Source organism: Alligator mississippiensis, chromosome 1, assembly GCF_030867095.1.
Source record: "Alligator mississippiensis isolate rAllMis1 chromosome 1, rAllMis1, whole genome shotgun sequence".
NCBI classification, from domain to species: Eukaryota; Metazoa; Chordata; order Crocodylia; family Alligatoridae; genus Alligator; species Alligator mississippiensis.
In genome coordinates this window covers 243047388-243071902 of record NC_081824.1, presented here as the reverse complement: position 1 = coordinate 243071902, position 24515 = coordinate 243047388, and the positions used below count along the sequence as shown (strand labels likewise).

At 43.3% G+C, this 24515-nt stretch overlaps 1 protein-coding gene across 1 annotated transcript in view; it reads left to right on the top strand.

The window, feature by feature from the left end:
- Window positions 1–23114, top strand: part of TTL (tubulin tyrosine ligase) — a 43897-nt gene extending 20783 nt beyond the window's left edge. Inside the window, exons 6-7 of the mRNA XM_006263098.4 lie at window positions 8479–8622; window positions 19972–23114. Of these exons, the coding sequence (XP_006263160.1) occupies window positions 8479–8622; window positions 19972–20086 (259 nt within the window). The 3' untranslated portion in view covers window positions 20087–23114. The remainder of the gene's footprint in view (window positions 1–8478; window positions 8623–19971) is intronic.
- Window positions 23115–24515: the final 1401 nt, after the last annotated feature.

Here is a 24515-nt window from a genome sequence, read left to right as displayed (position 1 = left end):
GGAAGTGATTATTCCCCTCTATTCAGCACTGATGAGGGCACATCTGGAGTACTGCGTTCAGTTTTGGGCCCCCACTACAGAAAGGATGTGGACAAATTGGAGAGAGTCCAGAGGAGGGCAACAAAAATGGTGAGGGGGCTGGGGGACATGACTTTTATGAAGAAAGACTGAGGGAATTGGGCTTATTTAGTCTAGAGTAGTTGTAAACCGGGGGTACCCATACCCCTAGGGGTACTTAAAAGGGTCGTAGGGGGTACACAGAACACTGTGGGTGTGCACACACACAGCCACAGCACATGGGCAGCCAGGAATGTACTGCAGCCACATGGAGAGCAGCTGGGTCCAGCTGGTAAGTTTGTTGTGGGGGGAAGAAAGGGGCTGAGGCAACAGCTGCCTAGGCGGGGCAAGGCATGGGACTGAGCAAAGGGTTGGGGGGTGGCTTCTGCCACTGTGCACACCCTGGGAGGGCATGGGGGGAATGTGCCCCCGATCTGTGCACAGGGAGGGCCAGGGCCATATTGGGCTCTTCCCAGCAGAGGGCTGGGCCAGGTTGCATTCAGGGCAGGTGGTGGCATTGGGTGGGGGTTTGGAGGGGCTACAGCAAATTCTGGAGTGGCTGCAGTCCTGTGTCATCATCGTTGCCCCCCCCCCTCCTCCCCCATAACTGCTCCCATAGGTCCCTGTGGTGAGGGAGGGAGTGAGGCTGGAGCAGGGGCAGGAGCTGCACATCCAGGGCAAAGCATGGGACAGAACCATGAGTGGTTTATCCAGGGATCGTGGTGGGTGGCGGCTCCAGCCCCTGCACGCATCCTTGGAGGGCGTGGGGTGGGGCATGTGCCCCTGGATCTGTAGGCTGGGGCCAAGGCAGCACCGGGCTGTTTCTGGGGGCTGGGCTGGGCTGGGCTGGGCTGGTGGGGGACTACAGTCAATTCTGGGGTGGGTGCAGCTCCTCCTGTAGTCCTGCTCCCAGTGCTGTTGCCGCCTGCCCCAAGCACAGCCTGGCTCAGCCCCCACCAGGAAGAGCCCAGCACAGCCCCAACCCACCCACGCCCCATGCCCAATCCAGGGGCATGACCCCCACATGACCTCCTGGGGGGTGTGCAGTGGCAGGAGCTGCTGCACCCTGGACAAGGCACTCATGGCTCTGTTCTATGCTGTGCCCCAGCTGGGCAGCACCTGTCACAGCTGCAGCCACAGCCCCACTCCCTCACTGTGGGGGCCTACAGGAGCCAAGCTATGGGGGAGGCTGCAACCACTCCAGAATTCAACGTAGCCCCTCCAACCCCCCTCCTAGCACTGCCATTGCCTGCCCCAAGCGCAGCCAGACTCGGCACCCCACCAGAAAGAGCCCGGCGTAGATCTGGGGGCACACCCTCCATGGTCTCCCAGGGTGCACACAGCAGTGGAAGCCACCCTCCATCCCTGCAGCTCTGCCGTGTGCCCTGCCCCACCCCAGCTAAGCAGCATCTGCCTCTGCCCCACTCCCTCACCACGGGGCCTCAATCTGCACACACCCCCCCCTTAAAACAAGAAAAAAATATAAAGGGGTACATGAGCAGAAACTTTGATACGGAAGAGGTACACTTGTTTAAAAAAAAAAGTTGAAAACCCTTGGTCTAGAAAAGAGAAGACTGAGGAGGGATGTAATATCAACCTTCAACTACCTGAAGGGTGTTTGAAGGAGGATGGAACTGGACTATTCTCAGTGGTGGCAGATGACAGGACAGGGAGCAACAGTCTCAAGTTGCAGCAAGGGAAGTTTAGGTTAGATGTTGGGAAGAATGTTCTCACTAGGAGGGTAGTAAAACACTGGAACAGGTTACCCAGAGAGGTGGTGGAAGCTCCATCCCTGGAGGTTTTCAAAACCTGGCTAGACAGAGTTTTGGCTGGGACGATCTAGTTGGGGGTGGCCCTTCTTTGAGCATGGGGTTGGACTAGATGACTTCCTGAGGTCCCATTCAGCCCTCACTTTCTATGATTCTGTGGTTGCAGCAATCAGCAGGATTTGATTTTCTTTATGACAGACTTGTTACCACAACTCAGTCTTGCCTCAGTCACTGTGTGGCATTTTTGTGCAAGAGGCACTGTTATTTTGTATTTCATGTCCAAGCTTTCACAGCCATTGCTGGGACTGGGACTTGAAGGGGACAGGAGGATCATTTGAGAAGCCCTAGGAAGTGGAATTAAGATGGTCTGGACAAGCAGCCTAGAATATGGAGGATGTGGGGGACTGGGATTGGATGGGAAAAGGTAAGGAAGACTGAGATTGGATGATGAGCCTGGAGGTGGGAGACTAGTGCTCTTTGAAGAAGGAAGACTAGGATGCAGAGTCTTGCATGGATGCAAATGAGGAGACAGTGGTGGCACAGGTTGGAGGGCATGGGGTGTAAAAGGTGAGGTTGAGGAGTAGGTAAGGACAGAAGGGTCTTAACCCTCAGAGCCCATTCAATTCTCGGCCCTGGAAGGAGCTCTGGACCCTAATCTGGTAGCAAGGGCAGGCTATGCTCCACAAATCAGTAGTTGCTCAATATTTTGTTGCTCTTCACTGTTCCAAGGGTGACCTCAGACCTTATTTATTGCACACTAGAAACCTCAATTCTGTCATTTTCTAAGTGACTGTGCTACTATAATACCCTTTTAATATTGTGGTCTGTATCTAACTTTATATGAAAATAAGTGATTTGTGGCTAGTGGTGCTCAAGGTCTTCTTCCAAGCAAGCATGATTTTTTTTCTGTTGTTAAGACTGAGGAGAATTTTCCCCAGAGTTTTTCCACTGCTCTTCAAATAATTTTTGCAGAGCAAATGGATTTGGCTTTTGTTTCCTCACTTTTTTTCTTTAATTTTTTTTTTTAATTTGATTGATGCAAATTGACAGAAATTTGTGCCAATGTTTTTTCTGAGGTTTCCACTAATTTGAGCACCTAATAACTACTTATGTGGACATGAGACAACTGGAGCCTGATTTTCCAAGGTGCTGTATATTTACAGCTCAGACTAAATGCAATGAGAATTGAAGGGGCTCAGCACCAGTATTAATTGTTGATGATGCACCATGGACAGTGGTGCAGTTGCACCCCGCTTTGATTCCTCCTTTGATTCCTCCTTTGATTCCTGTTCCACCCAAACTTTAAAACCAGCTGCCTGGGAGGGGCAGCAACATTTCTATCAGACAGTGCTGAGAAAGTCAGTTGACTTCATGGCTCATTATCATGTCCATGATTCCTGCTAATATCTTTCCACACCACAGATGCTAATGACCCTCTCCTGTTTTTAAGGGTCTTTGATGTTCCACTGATCAAACTATCATTTCTTCTGCAATTTGACTGTCTGTTAGTCATTCCTGGTAACCTGTCTCTTCCATTTCACAGCCCAGCAGACTGTTTTAACTTTAGCTAAAAACCTTAACTCAGGTGTGGTAATATTAAGTCAAATGTAGAAAGGACACTAAAGTATGTCAGGATGCTCAGTCTGAATAAGAGACATACACTTAACTATAATGACTACAGGGCTAATGACACAATAGCTTTTGACTGTTTTTGCCTAGTTCTGTTTTTTTAAACTTAATATATAATCTAGCACATTTCAATAGTTATTTTGCTTTGATCTTTAAACTGAATAATATAGCACTATCACCCTAGCATATTAGTAAAGCTTCTAGCTTCTCTTTAACTGGGGAAAAATGTGTTGTATGTAATTATGTGCCACAGCATGTGCCCTCCCCCCTTCAGAATTCTAGATCTGCCCGTGTGATACTCAGACATGTAAAAGAGTTGCTTCATTCACCCAGTCCTCTCCATTGTGCACAGAATGGCTAGGGCTCCTGTGTGGAAGGAGCGTGAGTGCTTACCTTCACAACTTGTTGCTTTTTGTTTATTTAGTTGTTATTAAGTTAGTGCAATACTGAGACATTCCAGGTGTTGCTTATGAAGTTAGTTTCTACTAGTCATGTGGATTAGTCATTGTTCACAGGCCATTCCACAACTGGCCCACTTCACTGTGGCTTCTTGCCTCTCCCTCTTAAGTAACTGGTGCTGGCCATGATTAGAGTTGAGACCCTGAACTAGATAAGACTGCTGTTTGGCAGTGTTTTGAGTGTGCATATTGTAAGAGTAGGGAAAGGTTGTAACATGATGAAAGGATGTAAGTAATGTTATGAATGGGAATGACAGCTATTCAGACTGCAGACAGGAGGCATGCTCTCTATTGTTTTTATTTGTTTTGTCATCTACAGTCTTTGCAGAAATGAAGAGGACTAAGGGTGCCACTTGACTTGGTTACAACTGCTTGTTTGACTCTGGTCCCTCACTTCTTTCTCAGACTACAGGATTCACTCACTGTCAGGCTTCTGATGAAAACAAGCCTCTCTGGTATAGAACAACAAAGTGCAGCTTGATCTAGTAAGAGTTGACATAGCTGGGTGCTAGTTCAAGGGTTGTAACCAGTGGGGTTCAAATAAGTGGCTGTATTTCTGACTCAAGAGGGCTCTCCCTCCAGTCTTTCCTTCATTTAATTTGTCTCAGAAAGCCCTGTTTCTTGCATGTTTTTTGTGGGATCAGCAGGGCCGTCCCTAGGGAGGGGCCAAATCAGGGCAACTGCCCCAGGCCCTGCACCTTGGGGGGCCCTGCAGAGCTGGGCAGAGCAGCTGCGGTAACTCCACGCTGCTGCTGGCTTCACGTCTGGCTGCTTAGCACCCCTTCCCCTGCCAAATCCACCACCTCTGGTCATTCAGCAAACCACCCCCACCACTCCCTGCCACTGAATCCGCCATCAGCTTCCTTCCGGCCGGGGCCCTGCACAGGTTGATTTGCCCCGGACTCCATGCCCTGCTCAAGTCGTCTCTGGGGATCAGCATGGCACTGAGCAGCTAAATCACAGCCCAGCAGCTGGAGCAGGTTCTGTGGTCTTCTATGCATTTATCCCTACCCCTGAGGAGAGGAACTGCTCAAAGGTGGATTCCCTCATCTGTATGTTACTGGACATGGAGGGTATTTGGGGAGCAGTACTCTCTGCAGGAGATGAGTGTATTCCCATCCCCAGAATCTACAAACCCTGATTCCACTGCCGTGAAAGTCAGATTCTCACTGGCAGGATTTTATTGCAGTGGCTTATGGTAGAAAGACATGAGCAAGCTTCTCTTCATTTTTCCTGGGCCCTACGTGACACAAAAGGGTGGGGACTCTGGTTCTAACTCACCTAGTCAGGGGAAGCTCTCAGTTAGCCCTGGGACAGACAAGGTGTAGCTGTGCTCCTCTGCTTGCCCATTGACATTTAATTGCTTGTGCTGCAGGTCAGCTCTGCCTTACCCCAGCTCTGTAGCAGACCTGGTTTGTGAATCGGGGGACTGTCGCTTCCTCCTTGCTTTCCTACACTGGCAAGTCTCTGCAGAAGGGAGTGGAAGCCAGCATATAGTACTGCAGCAAGTACACAACAAAGCATTCTTTGCCCCTTGGCAGATGCAGCTAGCTATGAAACCAGGGCACTTGCTGCCAGTCATGTAAGTAATCTGAGAATAACCCACCAGTGGCCATTGGAGCTGCTGCGCTGGCCAGAATTTGCAGAATTGACAGGTGGATTAGGACCCATTTTTTTGGACTTGAATTTAAATGTTAAATAGATTAGATTAATGGTTAATTAGATTAGACCTACAAAGCATGGAGGACTGGATCTACCTCCAAGGAGGAATATTCTGCACTGGTCCAGACCTACAGAGAGTGAACCAGGAAATCCAAGGCTGCAACTGAACTCCAACTAGCTACAAGTATCAAAGGACAATAAAAAGTCCTTTTTTAGATACGTGGGGAGCCAGAGGAAAAGCAAGGGCAACATTGGACCCTTGCTAAACCAGATGGGACAACTGACAACCAATGCCCAGGAAAAAGCCGACTTGCTAAATGGGTACTTTGCATCGGTTTTTCACCAGTCCCAAGGGGCACCCCTGCCCATTACAGGACAGGAACACCTGGGTGAGGGTGATTCCTTACCCTCCATCAATGCTGACCTTGAGAGGCTGGACACCTTCAAGTCAGCCGGCCCTGACAGCTTACACCCCAGGGTACTCAAGGAGCTGGCAAGCATCATAGCCCAGCCCCTGACATGGATCTTTGAGTATTCCTGGCACTCTGATGAAGTGCCCGAAGACTGGAAGAAGGCCAATGTGGTGCCTAACTTCAGGAAAGGGAATAATTGGATCCGGCAAACTACAGGCCCATCAGCCTGACCTCCATTCCAGGGAAGGTCAGACTGGCCAATGGCAGCATCCTGAGGGATAGCCAGCATGGGTTTGTAGTGGGTAGGTCTTGCTTGACCAATCTTATTTCCTTTTACAACCAGGTGACCTATCACCTGGACAAGGGAGAGGAGATTGATGTCATATATCTTGACTTCAAAAAAGCCTTCAATCTGGTATCCCATGATCACATCTTGGCAAAACTGGCCAACTGCGGTCTTGGCTTCACCACAATCCACTGGCTGGGGAATTGGCTCCATGGTCAGACTCAGAGGGTGGTTGTTGACGGAAGTCAATTGTTGTGCCCTGTGACCAGTGGGGTCCCTCAAGGCTCTGACCTTGGGTCAACACTATTCAACATCTTCATTAATGATGTGGATGTTGGAGTCAGAAACGGACTGGCCAAGTTTGCCGATGACACCAAACTTTGGGGCAAAGCATCCACACCTGAAGACAGGAGGGTGATCCAGGCTGACCTTGACAGGCTCAGGAAATGGTCGGATGAGAAGCTGATGGTGTTTAACACCGAAAAATGCAAGGTTCTCCACCTTGGGAAGAAAAACCCGTAGTATCCTTACAGGCTCGGCAGTGCTACACTGGCTAGCACCACAGACTAAAAGGACCTGGTGGTCATGACTGACCACAAGATGAACATGAGCCTTCGATGTGATGCTACAGCTAGTAAAGCCAGCAAAATGCTGGCCTGCATCCATAGATGCTGCTCAAGCAAATCCCATGATGTCATTCTCCCATTGTACTCGGCCTTGGTAAGGGCGTAGCTGGAGTACTGTGTCCAGTTTTGGGCTCCACCGTTCAAAAAGGATGTGGAGAAGCTTGAGAGAGTCCAGAGAAGAGTCTCACGCATGATCAGAGGTCAGGAAAACAGACCTTATGATGAGAGGCTGAAAACTACAGGACTCTTCAGCCTGGAAAAGCACAGGCTCAGGGGTGATCTGGTGGCCACCTATAAGTTTATCAGGGGTGCTCACCAGGATCTGGGGGAAAATCTGTTCACCAGAGCGCCCCAAGGGATGGCAAGGTCAAATGGTCACAAACTCCTTTAGGACTGTTTCAGGCTGGACATAAGGAAGAACTTCTTTACAGTCCGAGCCCCCAAGGTCTGGAATTGACTGCCGCCGGAGGTGGTTCAAGCACCTACTTTGAACACCTTCAAGAGAAATTTGGATGTTTATCTTGCTGGGATCCTATGACTCCTGCTGACTTCCTGCTCCTGGGGCAGGGGGCTGGACTCGATGATCTTCCAAGGTCCCTTCCACCCCTGATGCCTGTGAAATCTAAGATTAATGGTTATATACTGATAACAGTATCATAAGCAGTAGTAGGGGTTTCATAGCTAAAGCCTCTGCATTGCTGAAAAATGACCCGTGTGCCAATTAAATGTGTTTGTTTTGCCACGATGAAAACCCAAGCTAACATGTATAAAGAGTTTGTTGGTAAATCCACATATGTATGCTTATATTTTGCATGTACATGTAGCATAAGTATACATATATTCTCTACACCTGTTCATTAAAGCACCACAGCCAGTGAATAACAAGCAAGACTGTCTGCTTGAGAGAGAGAAAGAGAAATAAATCTTATAATGGATAACAAACATTAATTTGGCGTTGAGCGGTCACTTACACAATTGGGTTACACGGTAGTTTTGTTCTTTTAAATGCAAACAATGGGAAGGTGCTTTTGTGGACAGCATGATTAGCATTCTGTTGTGCATCCCTCTGACAGGGGTTTGGCCTTAAATGCCATTTCAGTTGTATCAGATAACATAAAAAACACTTGCCATTTATCACAGCAACACTAAGAGCAGCTGCAAGGTTATGTTGAGGGATACGCTTGGACAAGGTTTGGTTTCCAACCTGCTTTGTCCTCATGGGCATTTCTTTTTTTAAGCCTGTGTTGTTCTGAAGTGTCACAGCCACATTTGGACTTGGTCCAACACAATGGAAAGACTTCAGCAAGATTGGGATTAGACCTTTACTTAGCAAATACAGAGATATGCTTCAAAAGAAGTCAGATTTTTTTAAATAATCCAACTCTTTTTGGCTGCATGCCATAGAAAAACTAACAACTATGGGAGGAACATGGCTGTTGCTAGTCAGCACAGGAGATGTGATTTCCATTAGCTTCTCCCTGTGTTAGGCGGTATACCTAATTCCTATGCAGTATGTATACTCCAGGTTTCTAGACTACTGCTGTATTTAAACTTGGGTTTGTATCTCTCTCTTCACAGAAGCTGCCTTATGTGTATAGAGCCTGCAATCAGCACTAAACACCTTCACTACCAGAGTTTCCAGCTCTTTGGCTTTGACTTCATGGTTGATGAGGAACTGAAGGTCTGGCTAATCGAGGTCAATGGGGCTCCAGCTTGTGCCCAGTGAGCATTTTATTTCTGTAGTATGATAGCATTGTCCCATGTATGAGATGGTACAGCTCTCGGTCTTTTGTTGTTGTAGTTCTGGAGAAGGCCTTCACTTTCCTTTCTGCATGATGAATAGCTCTGGTACCTGTAGCTGAGACCAGATGTTTTACTCCAGTATGTAACCTGCTGCTCCCAGTGCTTAGCTTTCCAAATTACCTGTTTCACATGGTTCTAGAAGTGGGCTCTTTACTCTGTGTGGGGAAAGGGATTTTGTGGGGATCTGGTAAAGGGCTCCTCCTGCTCCAAGCATTGACCCTGAGATGGTGCAGAGTCACTTGGAAGGACTGGATTCATTTAAGTCGGCAGGCCTGGATGACCTCCATCTGAGGGTACTGAAGGCACTGGCTGATGTCATTGCACAGCCACTAGCAAGAATATTTGAGCACTCGTGGTGCACGGGCCAGGTCCTGGAGGACTGGAAAGGGCCAATGTGGTCCCTATTTTCAAGAAGGGGAGGAAGGAGGATCCAAGTAACTACAGGCCAATCAGTCTCACCTCCATCCTTGGTAAAGTCTTTGAAAAGATTATTAAGGCTCATATATGTGAGAGCCCAGCAGGAAATATTATGCTTGGGGGAAACCAGCACGGGTTCATAGCAGGTAGATCATGCCTGACTAGTCTCTTTTTATGACCTTTTTTTTTTTAATCTTTAAAACATTTTATTAAAAAAAATACCATAACAAAAGGCTCAAAACGACCTCCAACAGAGGCCTCACAAAAGGATAATACAACATTTCAAATAACATAAAAAAAAAACCATCGGAATTGATACCATATTGCATGTCATCTCATTTTTACACAGTATATACAAACATCCCTGAGTAGTGTCTATCAAACACACATTATACGTATCGTGTTAGACATCCTGTACTTTCCCGGAAAAAGGAAAGCGAGAACACTGTGTGCAATACAGGTTCCTTTGTTGTCTCTTTTTATGACCAGGTTACAAAACACCTGGAGTAGGGGTAGATATCGTTTACTTAGACTTCAGGCAGGCCTTCGATACAGTATCCTACCCCATACTGGTGAGCAAATTAAGAGGCTGTGACTTGGATGATTACACAGTCCGGTGGGTGGCAAATTGGCTAGAGGGTCGTACCCAGAGAGTGGTGGTGGACGGGTCAGTATCAACCTGGAAGGGTGTGGGCAGTGGGGTCCTGCAGGGCTCAGTCCTTGGACCGATACTCTTCAGTGTCTTCATCAGTGACTTGGACGAGGGAGTGAAGTGTACTCTGTCCAAGTTTGCGGATGATACAAAACTGTGGGGAGAAGTGGACACACCGGAGGGCAGGGAACAACTACAGGCAGACCTGGACAGGTTGGACAAATGGGCAGAAAACAACAGAATGCAATTCAACAAGGAGAAATGCAAAGTGCTGCACCTAGGGAGGAAAAATATCCAGCACACCTACTGCCTAGGAAATGACCTGCTCAGCAGCACGGAAGCAAAAAGGGATCTTGGAGTCCTAGTGGACACCAAGATGAACATGAGCCGTCAGTGTGACGAAGTCATCAGCAAAGCTAACTGCACTTTATCATGCGTCAGCAGATGCATGACATACAGAAGCAAGGAGGTGATATTTCCCCTCTATTGGGCACTGGTCAGACCACAGTTGGAATACTGTGTCCAGTTTTGGGCGCTGCACTTCAAGAGGGATGTGGATAACCTGGAGAGGGTCCAGAGAAGGGCCACTCGTATGGTTAAGGGCTTGCGGGCCAAGCCCTATAAGGAAAGACTAGTGTACCTGCACCTCTTCAGCCTCCACAAGAGAAAAGGTTGAGAGGCAACCTTGTGGCTGCCTATAAGTTCATCATGGGGGCGCAGAAGGGAATTGGTGAGGCTCTACTCACCAAGGTGCTCCTGGCAGTTACAAGAAATAATGGCCATAAGCTAGCAGAGAGCAGATTTAGACTGGACATTAGGAAGAACTTCTTCACAGTTAGTGGCCAAAATCTGGAATGGGTTCCCAAGGGAGGTGGTGCTCTCCCCTACCCTGGGGGTCTTCACGAGGAGGTTAGATAGGCATGCAGGGGGTCAGACTCACTGATCTATTGAGGTCCCTTCCGCCCCCAACATCTATGAATCTATGCTGCAGTAGTGCAGTAACTGCAGCCATGTGGCTGAATCCTGCCTCTGTATCGGGAGGCAGGTTACTCTGAGCTCAGCTGCATTAATTTAATTTCCAAGTGTCTTCAGTCAGAATTTGTTATTGTTGCTGTTCATCTCCCCAAGCAAAGCAGCAGCCCAGGATAAGGACTTCAGTGAAGAAAGTTAGGCAGGTCCAGAATCTGTGTATGTGTACATGCTTGTGCATGTGCATTTTCCCCACACCAAAGTTAAAAGGAGTGGGTAGGGTCACTTCCTTCCCCTCCTCCCTACCAAAGAAGATCAAAGGCTTTTGCTTCTGCCCCTGTACTGAGCCCACATGAGACAAATGAAAAATGTAAATGGAATCCATGACTGTTGGGTTCCTCTAATTCTACTGGAGAAAATAATAAGACATGTATAGGATTAGTTTGCACGGCTTTCCAAACTTCGGGATGTGAGTTCAGTCCTCCATCAAGGCCCTTACAGCATTTTTAAAAGATAATTCATGGACTAATGAAATCTGGAAACTTGGGAAAGAGACCCTGGAGAAATTGTAGATAGTTCTCGAAAAACATCAGCCCAATGAGCAGCAGCAACCAAAAAGCCCCTCAGAATCTTAGAAAAGTAATGCTAGAAGGGACCTCAGGAAGTCTTCCAGTCTGCACCCCCTGCTCAAGGCAAAATCATCCTTATCTAAGCCATCCTAGACAAGTGCCTGTCTAACCAATTTCAATGTAACAACCCCGTTGCACAACTGAAAAGCACATTGACCCAAAATGCCAACAGTCCCCTAACCTGCCACAGGTAAAACAGGGAGATGAGGGTAGTGTCAGGGTTCTGTTGTTGCAAATATTGTTAAAATACACTCTGGATATTCAAGGAAGAGGACCACGCTCCCCACTACAAAGGAAGACAAAAAACCCACAGTCCATGCCAACCTGACCATGAGGTAAAATTCCTTTCTAATCCCAAATATGATAATCATTCTGACCATGAACAGAGGAGCATGAACCTCAAACCAAGAAGCTCCCAAGTTTTAGTTCCTCCAGGAGAATCAGTACACCCCTGTCAAAAGCCCCAGGTTTGGCTGCAGCCAACACCTACAGCTTCTGAGGAAGTGGGGGGAAAAACCCCTGACATCTTTAGCAATAGGAAGGGAAATTTCCTTCCTGGCTCCAGGTGGCAACCAGCAAAGCCCAGAAGCGTGGGAAAAACCAAACACCTTCCACTCTTCTCCATAATCTGGAGACAGCAAACAAGTCCACCTATCACACTCCAAAACTAGAGTGCCAGAATGTCCTTTCTGTCATTCTGTCCTCTCTATAAACTTATCCAGCCCCTTTAATCTTTCATAACTAAGCCAGTTGTGGAGCTCTGCACCCTTCTCTTACTGCTGTGCATTATCCTCTCCAATGACCATCTGTTCTGGCCTGCAGAACATTTCTTGTGATCTCCCAGTGATCTGTGTAGGAGGTTCTGGGTTGTCAATTGTTACACTTCACAAAACATTCAAGGCACTGCCACTCCTAGATCATCCTTGAACAATGCTTGTCTAACCTTTTTAAAAGTCTTCAATGAAAGAGATTCCGCAATTTACCTAGGCTATCTGTTCCATTGCCTCAGTGCTCTAAGAGCAAACAAGCTTTTCCAGATATCCAATCTAAACTTACTTTGCTGCATTTTCAAACCATTGCTATGCATCCTACTCTCTGCAGTGAAGAATTACTGGTGTTCTTTATGACAGCCCTTCAGATATTTGAAGACTGCTATCATGTGCCCTCTTAAGCTCCTTTTCTGTAAGGTGGATGTAGCTTTCAGCTTTTCCTCTTGGGTAGCCTTTAAGCCCTTTACCTTTTGTCACCTACTTCTGGGCCCTCTCTAACTTTTCTGTGTCCTTTTTAAAATGAAGAGGCCAGAACTGCACACAGTACTTTAGATGAGACCTAACCAGTACTGAATAAAGAAGCACTGTCACCTTCCATGTCTTGGACCTAATACTTCTGCTGATGAAGCCCAAAACTACATATGCCTTTTTTTGCAGCTGCATCACATTGCAAAGTCATACTGAGTTTGTAATCCATCAAGACTCCTAAATACTTTTTCGTAAATGCTACTTTCCAGCCAACTATCAGCTATCTTGTATTTGTTTTTGATTATTCTTCCCACAGTGTAACACCTTGCACTTATCAGTATTGAACATCATCCTGTTGGTTCTAGCCCATCTTTCCAATCTATCCAGAACCTTGTGCATTGTGCCCCCATCCTTCATTGAGTTTGCAGTCTTTCCCAGCTTTGTGCTCTCTCCAGATCTGCTGAGGAAGCTCTCTATTCCATTATCCAGGTTACTACTAAACATGTTGAATAGCACTGGGCTGAGGACAGATTCCTGTGGGACTCCACTTGAAACCTCCTACCTTTCTGATATGGATCCATTTATATTGTCTAGCCCGTGTTTCTCCAATTTGGTTATGAGAATGCCATGTGGGATTTTATCAAAGGCCTTACTGAAGTCCATTTACCCTATACTCACTGCATTCCCTTCATCTACTTGACTAGTTACTTTGAAGAAGGACATCAAATTTATTTGGCACAATTTGTTCTTGACTGCTATGCTGACTGCTCAAGACCAGCCTTTCCTTCTCCAAATGCTAACAAAAGGACTTCCTTATGCTCCGGTAGCTTCCCAGGTATTGAGGTCAGGCTTCCTGTCTGTAATTCCCTGGGTCTTCCTTTTTGCCTTTTTAAAAAAAACAAAAAAAGAAAGGCACTATGTTGGCCCTTTTCCAGGGGTGTATCATTAAGAATGGAATTGAAAATGAAACAAAACACATCATCACGCCACTATGTAAATCCATGTTGTGCCCACATCTTGAAGACTGTGTGCAGTTCTGGACTTTTCACCTCAGAAAAGATTAGAAAAAGTACAGAGGACAACCAAGATGGTCAGGGGTATATGGAGCCAGGAGAGGCTAAAAAGGCTAGAACTCTTCAGTTTGGAAAGGAGAATGCTGAAGGGGGACATGGTAGATGTCTATAAAATCACAATTGGTGTGGAGAGAGAGAACAGGGAACTGTTATTCTGTAAAGTACTTTTTTACATGGTCTGTTGGAGATTGTAGAGGCAGATAGCATAGCCAGGTTGAAAAAGGGACTAGATAAATTCATGGATGACAAATCCATTAATACCTACTAAGCAAAGAAGTCAGGGATGTATCCTCTAATATTCCTACACCAATGATGGTGTATGCCAGGAAGATTATGACAGAGGATAGATACTCTAGATATACCCTATTCATATGCTGTCCCTATAAAGCATCTATTTACTGCTTTCAACTGTAGATATGAGATTACTATTGAAGCTACATTTTATGGCAATTTAAGTTCCCTGTTTCAGGCCTTTCAGTAGCTCTTCATTGTGGACTGCATCCAGGTACAGTTCCTTGTTTCTTTGGAAGCCAAAAATAGCAAATAGGAATTGATGTTTAAAAACAACCTAGAATGCTAATCATATACATGGACAAGAAAGTCATAGTATATTTATTCACATACCTAACACACCATTTCCTCTAAAAATAGCCATCCAAAATTGGGGGGCATGCCTAGATCAAGGAAATTGATTTCTGTATTGGGAAAGAGGTCAGAGTTGCTGGAATGGTGGCAGGGAGCTGTGTTCAGCACCAGCACACCCGTGGCTGAACCCTCTGGGCACATGAAGCAGGGGCAGAATCCTATCAGTGTCACTTACCCTATTGTAGGGCCGATAGCTACAGGCTTAATCTTTTCACAGCTGCTGTCAAACAAATCTTTTTTTTTGTTTCCCCATCATTCTGCCTTCCCAAAACAAGGTGCATATCTTGTTCAGGGGTGTATGATACACAAATAAATACACTGTTTCTTTCATGCTAATAATAGCATCACCTTCAGTGGTGTACAACATGAGCACTTTAAGGAAATGATCAAAGCAATTTGGCCAGAATGTGCAGCCATCCATCCAGAAATTAATGCTAGCCAGTAGTAGATGCTGCCAGTGAAGAAATAAAGATGCTATTAAAGCCATAACTCAAAAAGTCAGCAATGACTTAATGCAAGGTGGTTGGATGAACTGGAGAAAATGGGCAGCAGAGAAAGTGAATTCTTATTTAGTGCTGCTTTGGGGATGTAGGTGTGCAGCTCCAGTTTCAGACTGATTAGTGTTGGGTACTGGAAATTTCCCCTCTTGACTGTATCTGAAAGAAAAACTAAGACGGTTGTGCTCAAGTGACTGAAAGAGCCATCTAGAAAGGCAAGGAGAGAGATGTAGGTGGCATGTTTTTTGCCGCTTGCTCAGGCAATTACTTTAATGAGAAAAAGGTGAGAGAACTTTGAAAGTGCAATCATCCTAGACTTCCTGGATACAATGGGTATGCAGCAGACCATTTAAACCTCAGTGACAGAGAAGTAAAGACCTAACACAGTCCAAGCACACCTTGTGAATATTTCATTCACAGCTAGCATCCACCCCATGGTTGGATGAAAAAAGAAGAATGGATGAGCCAACAGTGAAAGTCAGAATGATCATCTCTTTGCACTTACATCCAACAACTAAAAGCGCTGAAACTTGGAAGCAAGTGTGCTGATTTTTACACCACAGGACCTTGCAAATAAACCTTCAAATTGCAAAAGCTATTGTAGGTATTTTTGGAGAGACAGGACACACAACAGGCAGCCTGCACTGTTGCTGTCACCATGCAAATGTGTTTTGGTCTAAATCAGAGGTTCTCAAACTGTGGTCCACAGGCCACCACTGGTCCAGAAGCTCCATTCAGGTGGGTGGTCCGCAGAAAGGTGACCTAAGGCTAAAGCTGGCAAGCATTACACCTGACTTCCTAGAACTTTGCTCAAAAAAACAGGCATATCCATTGCATTCGAAAGATAAGACTGCTGATATTAAAATATGACTTGTGTGTTTTGATTTGTAGAACAAAATAAAGTTTATTAAGTGGTCTGCCAAGACCCTTACCAATTTTCCAGTGCTCCGTGGAAAAAAAAAAGTTTGAGACCACTGATCTAAATAATTGGTCCATGCATGGCAAGATTAAAAAATCATTCCAAGAATTTATAGAATCTGCCCTTTACTTAGTTTGTCCCAAACACCATAGTGAAGGTTGAGTCCAAAGGAGGAAAAGACAGTTGAACAATAATGGTGAGAATAACTCTGAGTTCATTTGCTCTCTTGTTCATTTTAAATTGAAGATCCAGATTACAACCTCAGCTCTGTTTCTGAAGCAGGCTTTTCTTCATAGATAATCACCTCAAGTTACTGGAAAAACATACAGATAAAATCACAAGACTGTTCTGAATTGGATCAGTATCAACTGACTCTTGAATACATTTGAACCCATCTAATCAGAAGTGTACTTGGTTTGGTGCTGTAAATGCTAATAGCTTGTTATGATAGTAGAAGAGTAACGTTGTAGCCGTGATGGTCTAGAAATGGTGGCGGAGGAGCAGAAGAGTCTGGAGAGGCTCCTGACTTTCTGAGTCTTCAAAAAGCATGGTGCTCAGCTCCTTGGCCTTGTGGAACCTCAAAGGAAACTTTGCTGAGTCAATAAACAGCCTGTGGCTTTGGGTGTAAAATCCTGGCCTTGATTTGGAGGAAGCTCAAGGAGGTGTGTTCCAATTGAGCTAGTTCTGTCCAAATAAGACTGTTTAGGCTCAAGCCCTTCACTGAAAGGAAAAAAGAGGAAAAGAGATTGTGTTGGCCAAGGCCAGAGCAGGGGGGCTCTGCATTTAGGGTTTACTTAACTGCAGTCCTACTGTGAAGTCCGTCCAAGGCCTTATTGCATGTTGGTGTTGTGTCAGATTAATTTGGAAGCCCTAAAGTAAGAACTGGAAAAGACCTGGAAAAGGTTCAAAACATGAGCCTCTTAGAAACTTTATGCATCATAGCACCTTGTTGCCTTACCTGTCCAGAAGAGTGCATCTCTCTTCTTTCAAAGATGCATATAAGCACCAAAGAAGGATTTTGCTGTGTCAGCCTTGATACTGTGGGGTTTTGTTTCTGCAAACAGTGCTGAATGAAGCCTAATCACACAGATAGAGCTGCAGGAAGCCATTATTGAATTATTTGAGGAAATCAACAGCAAGGGCATAAGTGTTTCATTACAGAACTAAATTATTTGAGAGCCAGAGTTGTGCATGTGGATTAAATTAGAACTACCACCATTACTTAATATGTAGAAGGACTGCGTGTTCCCAGCATCTTTTTAAAAACCGGAACCAGAAATAATGGAGGACATGTCATGAGTAAACTCTTTGCTCACCAGAGATCCACCTAAAACCATGGCTGGCAGATAAGTCGTTTATAAACTGTCACTAAATTGTTCAAAAGAAAAATGCTGAAGTTGTATTTTATTTCACCCCTTTTGTGAAAAGCTGCAGTGAGTGAGGCTGTGTTTGCACAGCCCTTTTTCACCTTCCTACTGAGGAACATGTCTACCCACAACCAGAGAGTCCTGGGTACCCCCACCCTAGCCATGCCTCTCAACTTCTCTAGACCACCAGTAACCAGCTCCATGGGTCAAATCCAACCTGAAGACCATATGTTTGACACCCCTGCTCTATAAAAGTTGCTTCATTTGTTTTAGCTATTGAGAGGCGCAATGGATAAGAAAAAATTCTGCAGCACTGAAACAGATGGATGCTTACTCAGCATAGCACTCATTCCTCAAAGTCTTTGTCTAGACGAATACTGGAAGCAATGGACAACCTGAATTAGAAGTTTCACAAGACTATAACCAGTAAATATTGGTAGATCTAAAACTGTTTCATCTGAACAACCTTTGTATGCAGTTCATGCTAAATTGAAATCTTTATCAAATATTGCTGCTCCTTACCAGACTGATTGCCCTTTGTTTCATTAATCCACAAATCAGAATTACTGTTTATCCAGCTCTCAAATTAAACATGCTAGGCTGCGTTTAACTCCACTGAAGTCTGTGGTTCTTTCACTTTTAAGATTTTGGAGTAAAAACAGTAAAATTTTGCTTGTAATACCATTGGTTTTAAATCTGAAGGTAGGAAAATTCTGTTCTGTGTATGAAGGGACAGCCAACAACAAGGAGGAAGAGCACCTTTTCATATAAGTTTGCTAATCCTAATGAGGAGAGCTTTAAAGCAAGTTCAACAGAGGTGAATGTCCATGTGTAAGTAAAGACCAAGGAAACCTGGATTAAGGCCTAGGAAGAGGAGTCAATATGGAGCACCTTAACAAAGTCATAAGAGGAAAATTAGTAGAGGCCATCTCCAATGCTTATATACTAATACAAGAAGTACAGGGAATAAACAGGAGGACCTGGGAGTCCTGGTATGTATACAGTTACGATTTAATTGGAACAACTGGGACTTTGTGGGGTAGTTCACATGACTGGAATATTGATATGAACAGGCATAACTTGTTTAGGAAAGACAGGCAGAGGAGAAAAGGGAGGTGGTGTCATATATATTAAAGATGCATATGTTTCTTTTTCTGGTGTTCAGAATGAGGGGAGAAGTAGATCTGTTGAAAGTCTCTGGGTTAAGATAAAAGGGAAGAAATAACAAGGGAGGATATCATTGTGGTTGCCTACTATAAACCAACCAACCAGTACAAGAAGATATGATAAATAAAGCTTTTTAAACAACTAGTGGCAGTTTCCAAATCAAAGGTTTGGTTCCTAGCTAGAAGGTTTTGCCTCTCCACTTAGGGTCAAACTGATTGGGCACTGTAATTCAACCAAGACATGGAGCATTTGAAAACAATCCAGAGGGCAAAAAAATAAATTTAGAAAATATGACCTGTTTGGAAGGGCTGGATGAACTGGGATTATTTAGTCTGAAAGAAAGAAGACTGAGGAAGGATTTGATAAGTCTTCAAATACAAAGAGTTGTAAAGAGGAAGATGATCAACTTCTTTCTTGCCATAGGGGATAGGACAAGTAGTAATGGACTTCAGTTGCAACAAGGGAAGAGTCAGATTGGTGGTTAGAAATAGTTTTCCTATTATGAGGATGATTAAGCACTGGGACACATTAACAGAGAGAGGATGGTGGAATCTCTAGCCCTGAAAGCTTGTCAATGCAGGATAGACAAACGTTTGTTTGGAATTGTTTAGACATATTCCTATTCTGAGCAGAGGAGTGAGGTTTCTACAGTTCTGTATTTCATGTGGGTCTCTTCCAAGGAAGAAAATACAAATTCGTTATTTGGAATTTAAATATATTTGTTTTTTCATAGTTTTCTACGCTCAACTTTGCTTGGCACTGATAAATATGTTTTGATGAATTCCAGGTTCATAAAATTTATACTACAGAGAAGTACCTAAGGATAGATTATGTAGAATCTGTGCACATACCCCATAAATTGGCCTTCACTGCTGCAGTGTTTCTTTTAAAATGTTGAAGCATCAAAATGATATGATGTGGACTTTTCATCCATATTTACAAGATACCTGCTGTCCCACCAAACTGATCCATAATTGGGGTTCTTTGTTATCGTTAACGGTCTTTGCTGAGGCTTCTTTTAGCTCTTGTCTTTTGTATCATGAGAAGGTGACTAGTGTATACGGCCTGATACTTTTGTTTCCTTTAGCTGTAGAATGAATGGAGTCTATATGTATTTCAGAATTTAGGGTGAAATTCTGCCCTCAAATGAGCCTGAAGCATGCCTTTTGCAGGGCTGCCCACATGGAAACCAATAATATCTACATAAGAAATTATTTGAGAAGAATGTATTCTATTATAAATAGGATTGATCTGATCCAGTGTATGGTCATTTGAGTTTTGTGCATTTGTGAAGATTAGTGGTTTATTTTCCTGAAATATCTTGAACTTAAGTTCATGTTTCAGCCTAAAACCATACATCTTTACTACTTTTGTTCAATAAACTGTTCTGAAAATAAGTTTAAAATGATCCACTAAAGGGACCCTGCAACAGCAATTAAAAGGCGTGGATATGTAATCCCATCTTTGTTTGGAGGGAGGGGCTGGGAGGGAAGAGGTGAAGAGAAGGCAGTCTCCAGGTTAGAGAGAAGATAAGGGGACCAAGTAGATCTCTTTGCTGTGAAGGGAATGTCCGAGTCAATAGCAAGATGTTATAACTATTGCTGAATAAAAATGAATGAGGTTAAAGAATGTTTGGAATGTTGATGCTTTTTCCAGCTAAAATACCTCAATCTCATTTTATCTTTTTTCTGTTAGGAAACTTTATGTGGAGCTTTGCCAAGGTATAGTGGATGTAGCCATCTCCAGCGTCTTTCCCCTCAGTGAGACAGCACAAAAGCAGAGCCAGCCATCAATATTTGTTAAGCTGTGATGAAAGGCCATCTCAGCTACATACATGGGTGAACTGCCATCTGTTGAGTGAAAGGAAAGGCTGTTTGATCGTTTGTTAGTATCATGCCAAAAAGAGATATCCACAAGGAAAAAGTCACAAGGAAAAAGATAAGTCTCCAAGGACAGCTGAGGACAAGCCAAAGTTGTTCAGACAACTCTGCCTGTGTTTTACCAAGCTTTACATTAAGAACAGCTCTTTGATAACATTAGACTTTAACTGAAGCAGATCTCTCTGGGAAAACAGCAAAATAATGTTTATTAAACTGGGATACAATAATATTGTATTACTTCATCCTTTTTTAAAAAAAAAAAAAGAAACAAACCTTTTTCCTTTTTGTTTTAATTAATAAGGCAATTTAGTGAACAGTATCAGTAATTTTCCAGGACTTCATGCTTGGAAGTTTTGTCATCTCTTGGTGTGTGTTTTCTTGTTTCCTCACCTGCTGCAGTTTTAGTGCCTTAGCTCAGTTCCAATAGGTGATTCCTTTTTGTTCTTGCTCCTTTACGTAGAGGTAAAAAGGTCTCTTGCTTTGTTGGATGTGTAAAGCAAGAAAAAATAACCCATTTTTGTTTTTTTTCTTTAACCAGCTAGCTAAACACCTAATAATAGAATGGCAAAGAGGCTATTGACAAGATAATGTACGAAGTGCAGTGATTTAGCCTACCAAGTGAAAGAGGTTTTATTTACTTTTATACTCGTTTCTAATGAGATTTGAATCAGTTGTCCATCAAAGTCTGATATAGCTAGAAAACAAACACTGAGACCTCTTGTGCTGACCTGCAGTTGTCAAGGTCCTGACTCTTCTGTGGGGAATGCTTACAAAACAGAGAGTCCAGTTTTCTTGGAAAACTGGCTCAGAGATTTCCAAATTATTTTAATTCCACTCTCCTTCCAGCTTTTCCGTTTATAATGCTTTCATTTTTATTAAACAAAAGAGTCTTATGTTAAAGGACCAAGTCTTTACAGACATTATTTCTTATTCATTTTTTTAAAAAACTCTTCATGTTACCTTAATGCACTTGACACTAAAAACTTTTCAGCCCAACTGATTGTGTTTTTCTCCATTTGACAAACATTACATTTTTCTGCATTTACAGGCCAGCACCAAAAATGACTACTTTGTACCCCAGGCATTATCAGTCATAAAATAACTAAAATTAATTAAAATACCCCCAGACCTAAGGAAGTTTTTTGTATGAAAAATAGTAGGGAAATGTTAACTGCACATTTGTTTTGTTGCATGATTTTGCAGTCCTTTTTACGTTTCTTAAGGTCATTGAATTTAGAAACCTTTATACATTTTTAAATGTAGCCAAACTTAATGTATGGAATCCTTACAGTTTTCCCCACTTCATCACAAACAGTTCCTGTAAGTCTGATTCAATTTTCAGTCTAAGCAAGTTAGCCATCTTCCCTCTGAGCTTTGTCTCTTTGTAGAACACTACTTCAGGTCAGAACTTTGCTCTGTCATCTCTGACAATGATATCACAAATTCAGTTCATAGTTAACTACATTAATGATAGTGATCTGAGCAAAATAAAATGGGCCCCTGTCACTGAAAATGCATTTAGACACTACATGATTCTAGTTGTGTAAGTTTAGAAAAATGGATCAAGTTGTATAGTTTTTGCCTCCTAGGACAGGCTTGAGCACTCTTATACGCTTACCTCCATTTAAAGCTGAGCTTCCTCAGCTCTAAATCAGTGCCAGTGTAGAACTCATCAAATTACTAATCCTGGCAGCCTTCCTTACTGTGCAAAATCATTGATGTTCATTAATTTCATTCACTGGATGCAGGGAGTATCTCTTCCATATTTGATTATTTATACCAACAACAGGTTTGGAGTGGGCTCAACAGCTCATTTTTAGTTTTTGTTTCTGAAAACTTTGGCCACATGATTATCAGATCATCACCCATTGCCCTTGCTGGCTTTCATTGTATTTAGTGTAAATAAATACCTCTTTATGGCTTTGCCACTTCACTGCAGATCCCTAACTGTAGCCTTGAGGCTGTGGAGATAGTTCTGTTGGGCATGCTTTTCTTCTGAAATGTCCTTTGAACATCATTTGATACTTCAGCCCACAGTAGGAGGGGTGGCATTTAGCATTAGGAAAGCAGTTAATATTCCTTGGTTGCATGGCATTATTTTCCTGATAGCAATTGACAAAGGACAGATCTAATCCCACTCCTGCTGTTTAGCCAGGGGACAGTGTAAGGGCAGGAATTTGTTTTGCCGTCAGGAGTTGTCAGCTGGGTTTTCATAGCTGCAGAAAGGAAAGGAAACTTTTTTTTTAATTATTATGAAGAGTTGGTACTTGGCTCCATTGCAAAATATGGTTTTGATACTGATATTAAAATAGACCCAATAAAGTGCATCAGTGAAGCATATGAGATATTCCTAGTTCATATGATGATGATGATTAATAAGGCCAGAGGCTTTGTCAATAAAACACCAATCATTATAAAAGTATATTCCTGTTTTGGTGCTCATGTCTTTGGATTTACACTGCCATTGAATGAGTGTTCACAGAAATGTCAGGAATTCAAAGGTACTGAAATGTGTATATATAGAATGTGCAAAGTCCAGGGACTTTTAGATTTCCACCATAACATGAAATGTTAAAGATAACATAAAAGGTAAGCTGCATAAGCTTCTCTTAAGCAGAAAGTGTGAAATGAACTCAAGTTTTAAGTGTATAAATAGCTCTATTGGTGGCAAAATTAATGTACATTAGAACTATAAAGAGATTGCAATATTATATACCAGAAATTAAGAAAGATGACTGCTATAACATGGATAAAATGAGTTTGCTTGGTTATGTAAACGGATGAGACTTCCAAAAAATGAATGTTTAAACTTGGGTTTTTTGTGTCTGTATCTATGTTCCAAAATAAGCTGCTTAATTTCCAGTGAAGCTGAGCCCCGAACAGCTCCTATTCATTTTCTGAAAGCTGCAAAGAAAAAAAAAAAAAGGAAATAAATAAGCTTTTAAACGCTTAAAAATCTTTGTGGGTCACCTTGGAATTTATATTTCACTACCTGATGTGAACTAAATCATGAAATGCAAAATAAGCTGTCTGGTCAACACCATGATCAGGGAAATCTAAATTAAAAGCAACTCAAAAAAGGATTTTTTTTTTAAATAGGGCTTTCCCTTTTGTACTTCTATATAATGTGCAAAATTCTGACTCCTGTTTTTATGTTTAGAAATACGAGCTTGTATTTTTTCCTGGATTTCATAAAGAACCTCGTGGATGTTGGAGGATATATGTTGTAAACTCTAAACTCATTTAACTGAGGAGGGAAAGTGGTGTTGAATCTTTATACACATTTTCTAGATGGTAAATTTTAAGAAATACTGGGGTCTAACTTACTGAGCTGATAATATGCTTAAAGCTACTGCTTGCCCTGTCTGTATAGAAATTTTCACATTAGCTAGCATAAGCTTAAAAAACAATTTTTCCTAAGGATGATGAGACCGAACAAGGTTTCCATGGTTCTATGAAAGATCTCCTTTCTTTAGAATGTTAACTAGAAATTTGCAGCTAAGTAGATAGATATTAACCAAAAAAAAAAAAATAGATTTGAAACAATAATTAAACCCCCATCACTTCTCAGTTACTGTAACTTTCATTCTTGGTTCCTTTGATTGGGATTAGACAAATTTTCAGCCACACAAACATTGGCAAGAAAATGCAGTTTTGCCAGTGAATTGTTTTATGGCATTTTTCAGATTGGTGGGGAGCAGGAATCATAAACATTACAATATTTTGTTTCAAAACGACATTGGTCAGGCTGCAGTTGGAGTACTGCGTCCAGTTCTTGGCGCTGCACTTCAGGAGGGATGTGGCTAGTATTGAGAGGGTCCAGAGGAGGGCCACTTGCATGGTCAGGGGGCAGCGGAGCAGGCCCTATGAGGTGAGGCTATGGGACCTAAACCTGTTCAGCCTCCACAAGAGAAGGCTGAGAGGGGATCTGGTGGCTGTTTATAAACTTACCAGGGGGGACCAGCAGGGAATGGAAGAGTCCCTGTTCCCCCGAGCACTACTGGGAGTAACAAGGAGTAACGGCCACAAGCTGATTGAGAGTATGTTCAAGCTAGACATCAGGGGGCGCTACTTCACAGTCAGGGCAGCTAGGATCTGGAACCAACTTCCAAGGGAAGTGGTGCTCGCTTCTACCCTGGAGGTCTTCAGAAGGAGGCTAGATAATCACCTAGCTAGGGTCATTTGATCCCAGCATTCATTCCTGCCCATGGCAGGGGGTCAGACTTGATGATCTGGTAAAGTCCCTTCTGACCCTAACAACTATGAAGCGATGAAAACATTTTAATGAAAATGAAAGAAATTGAGATGCTCTAAATTAAAGCAAAAGACTTTGTTTGTTCTAAAACATTTCACTACCTC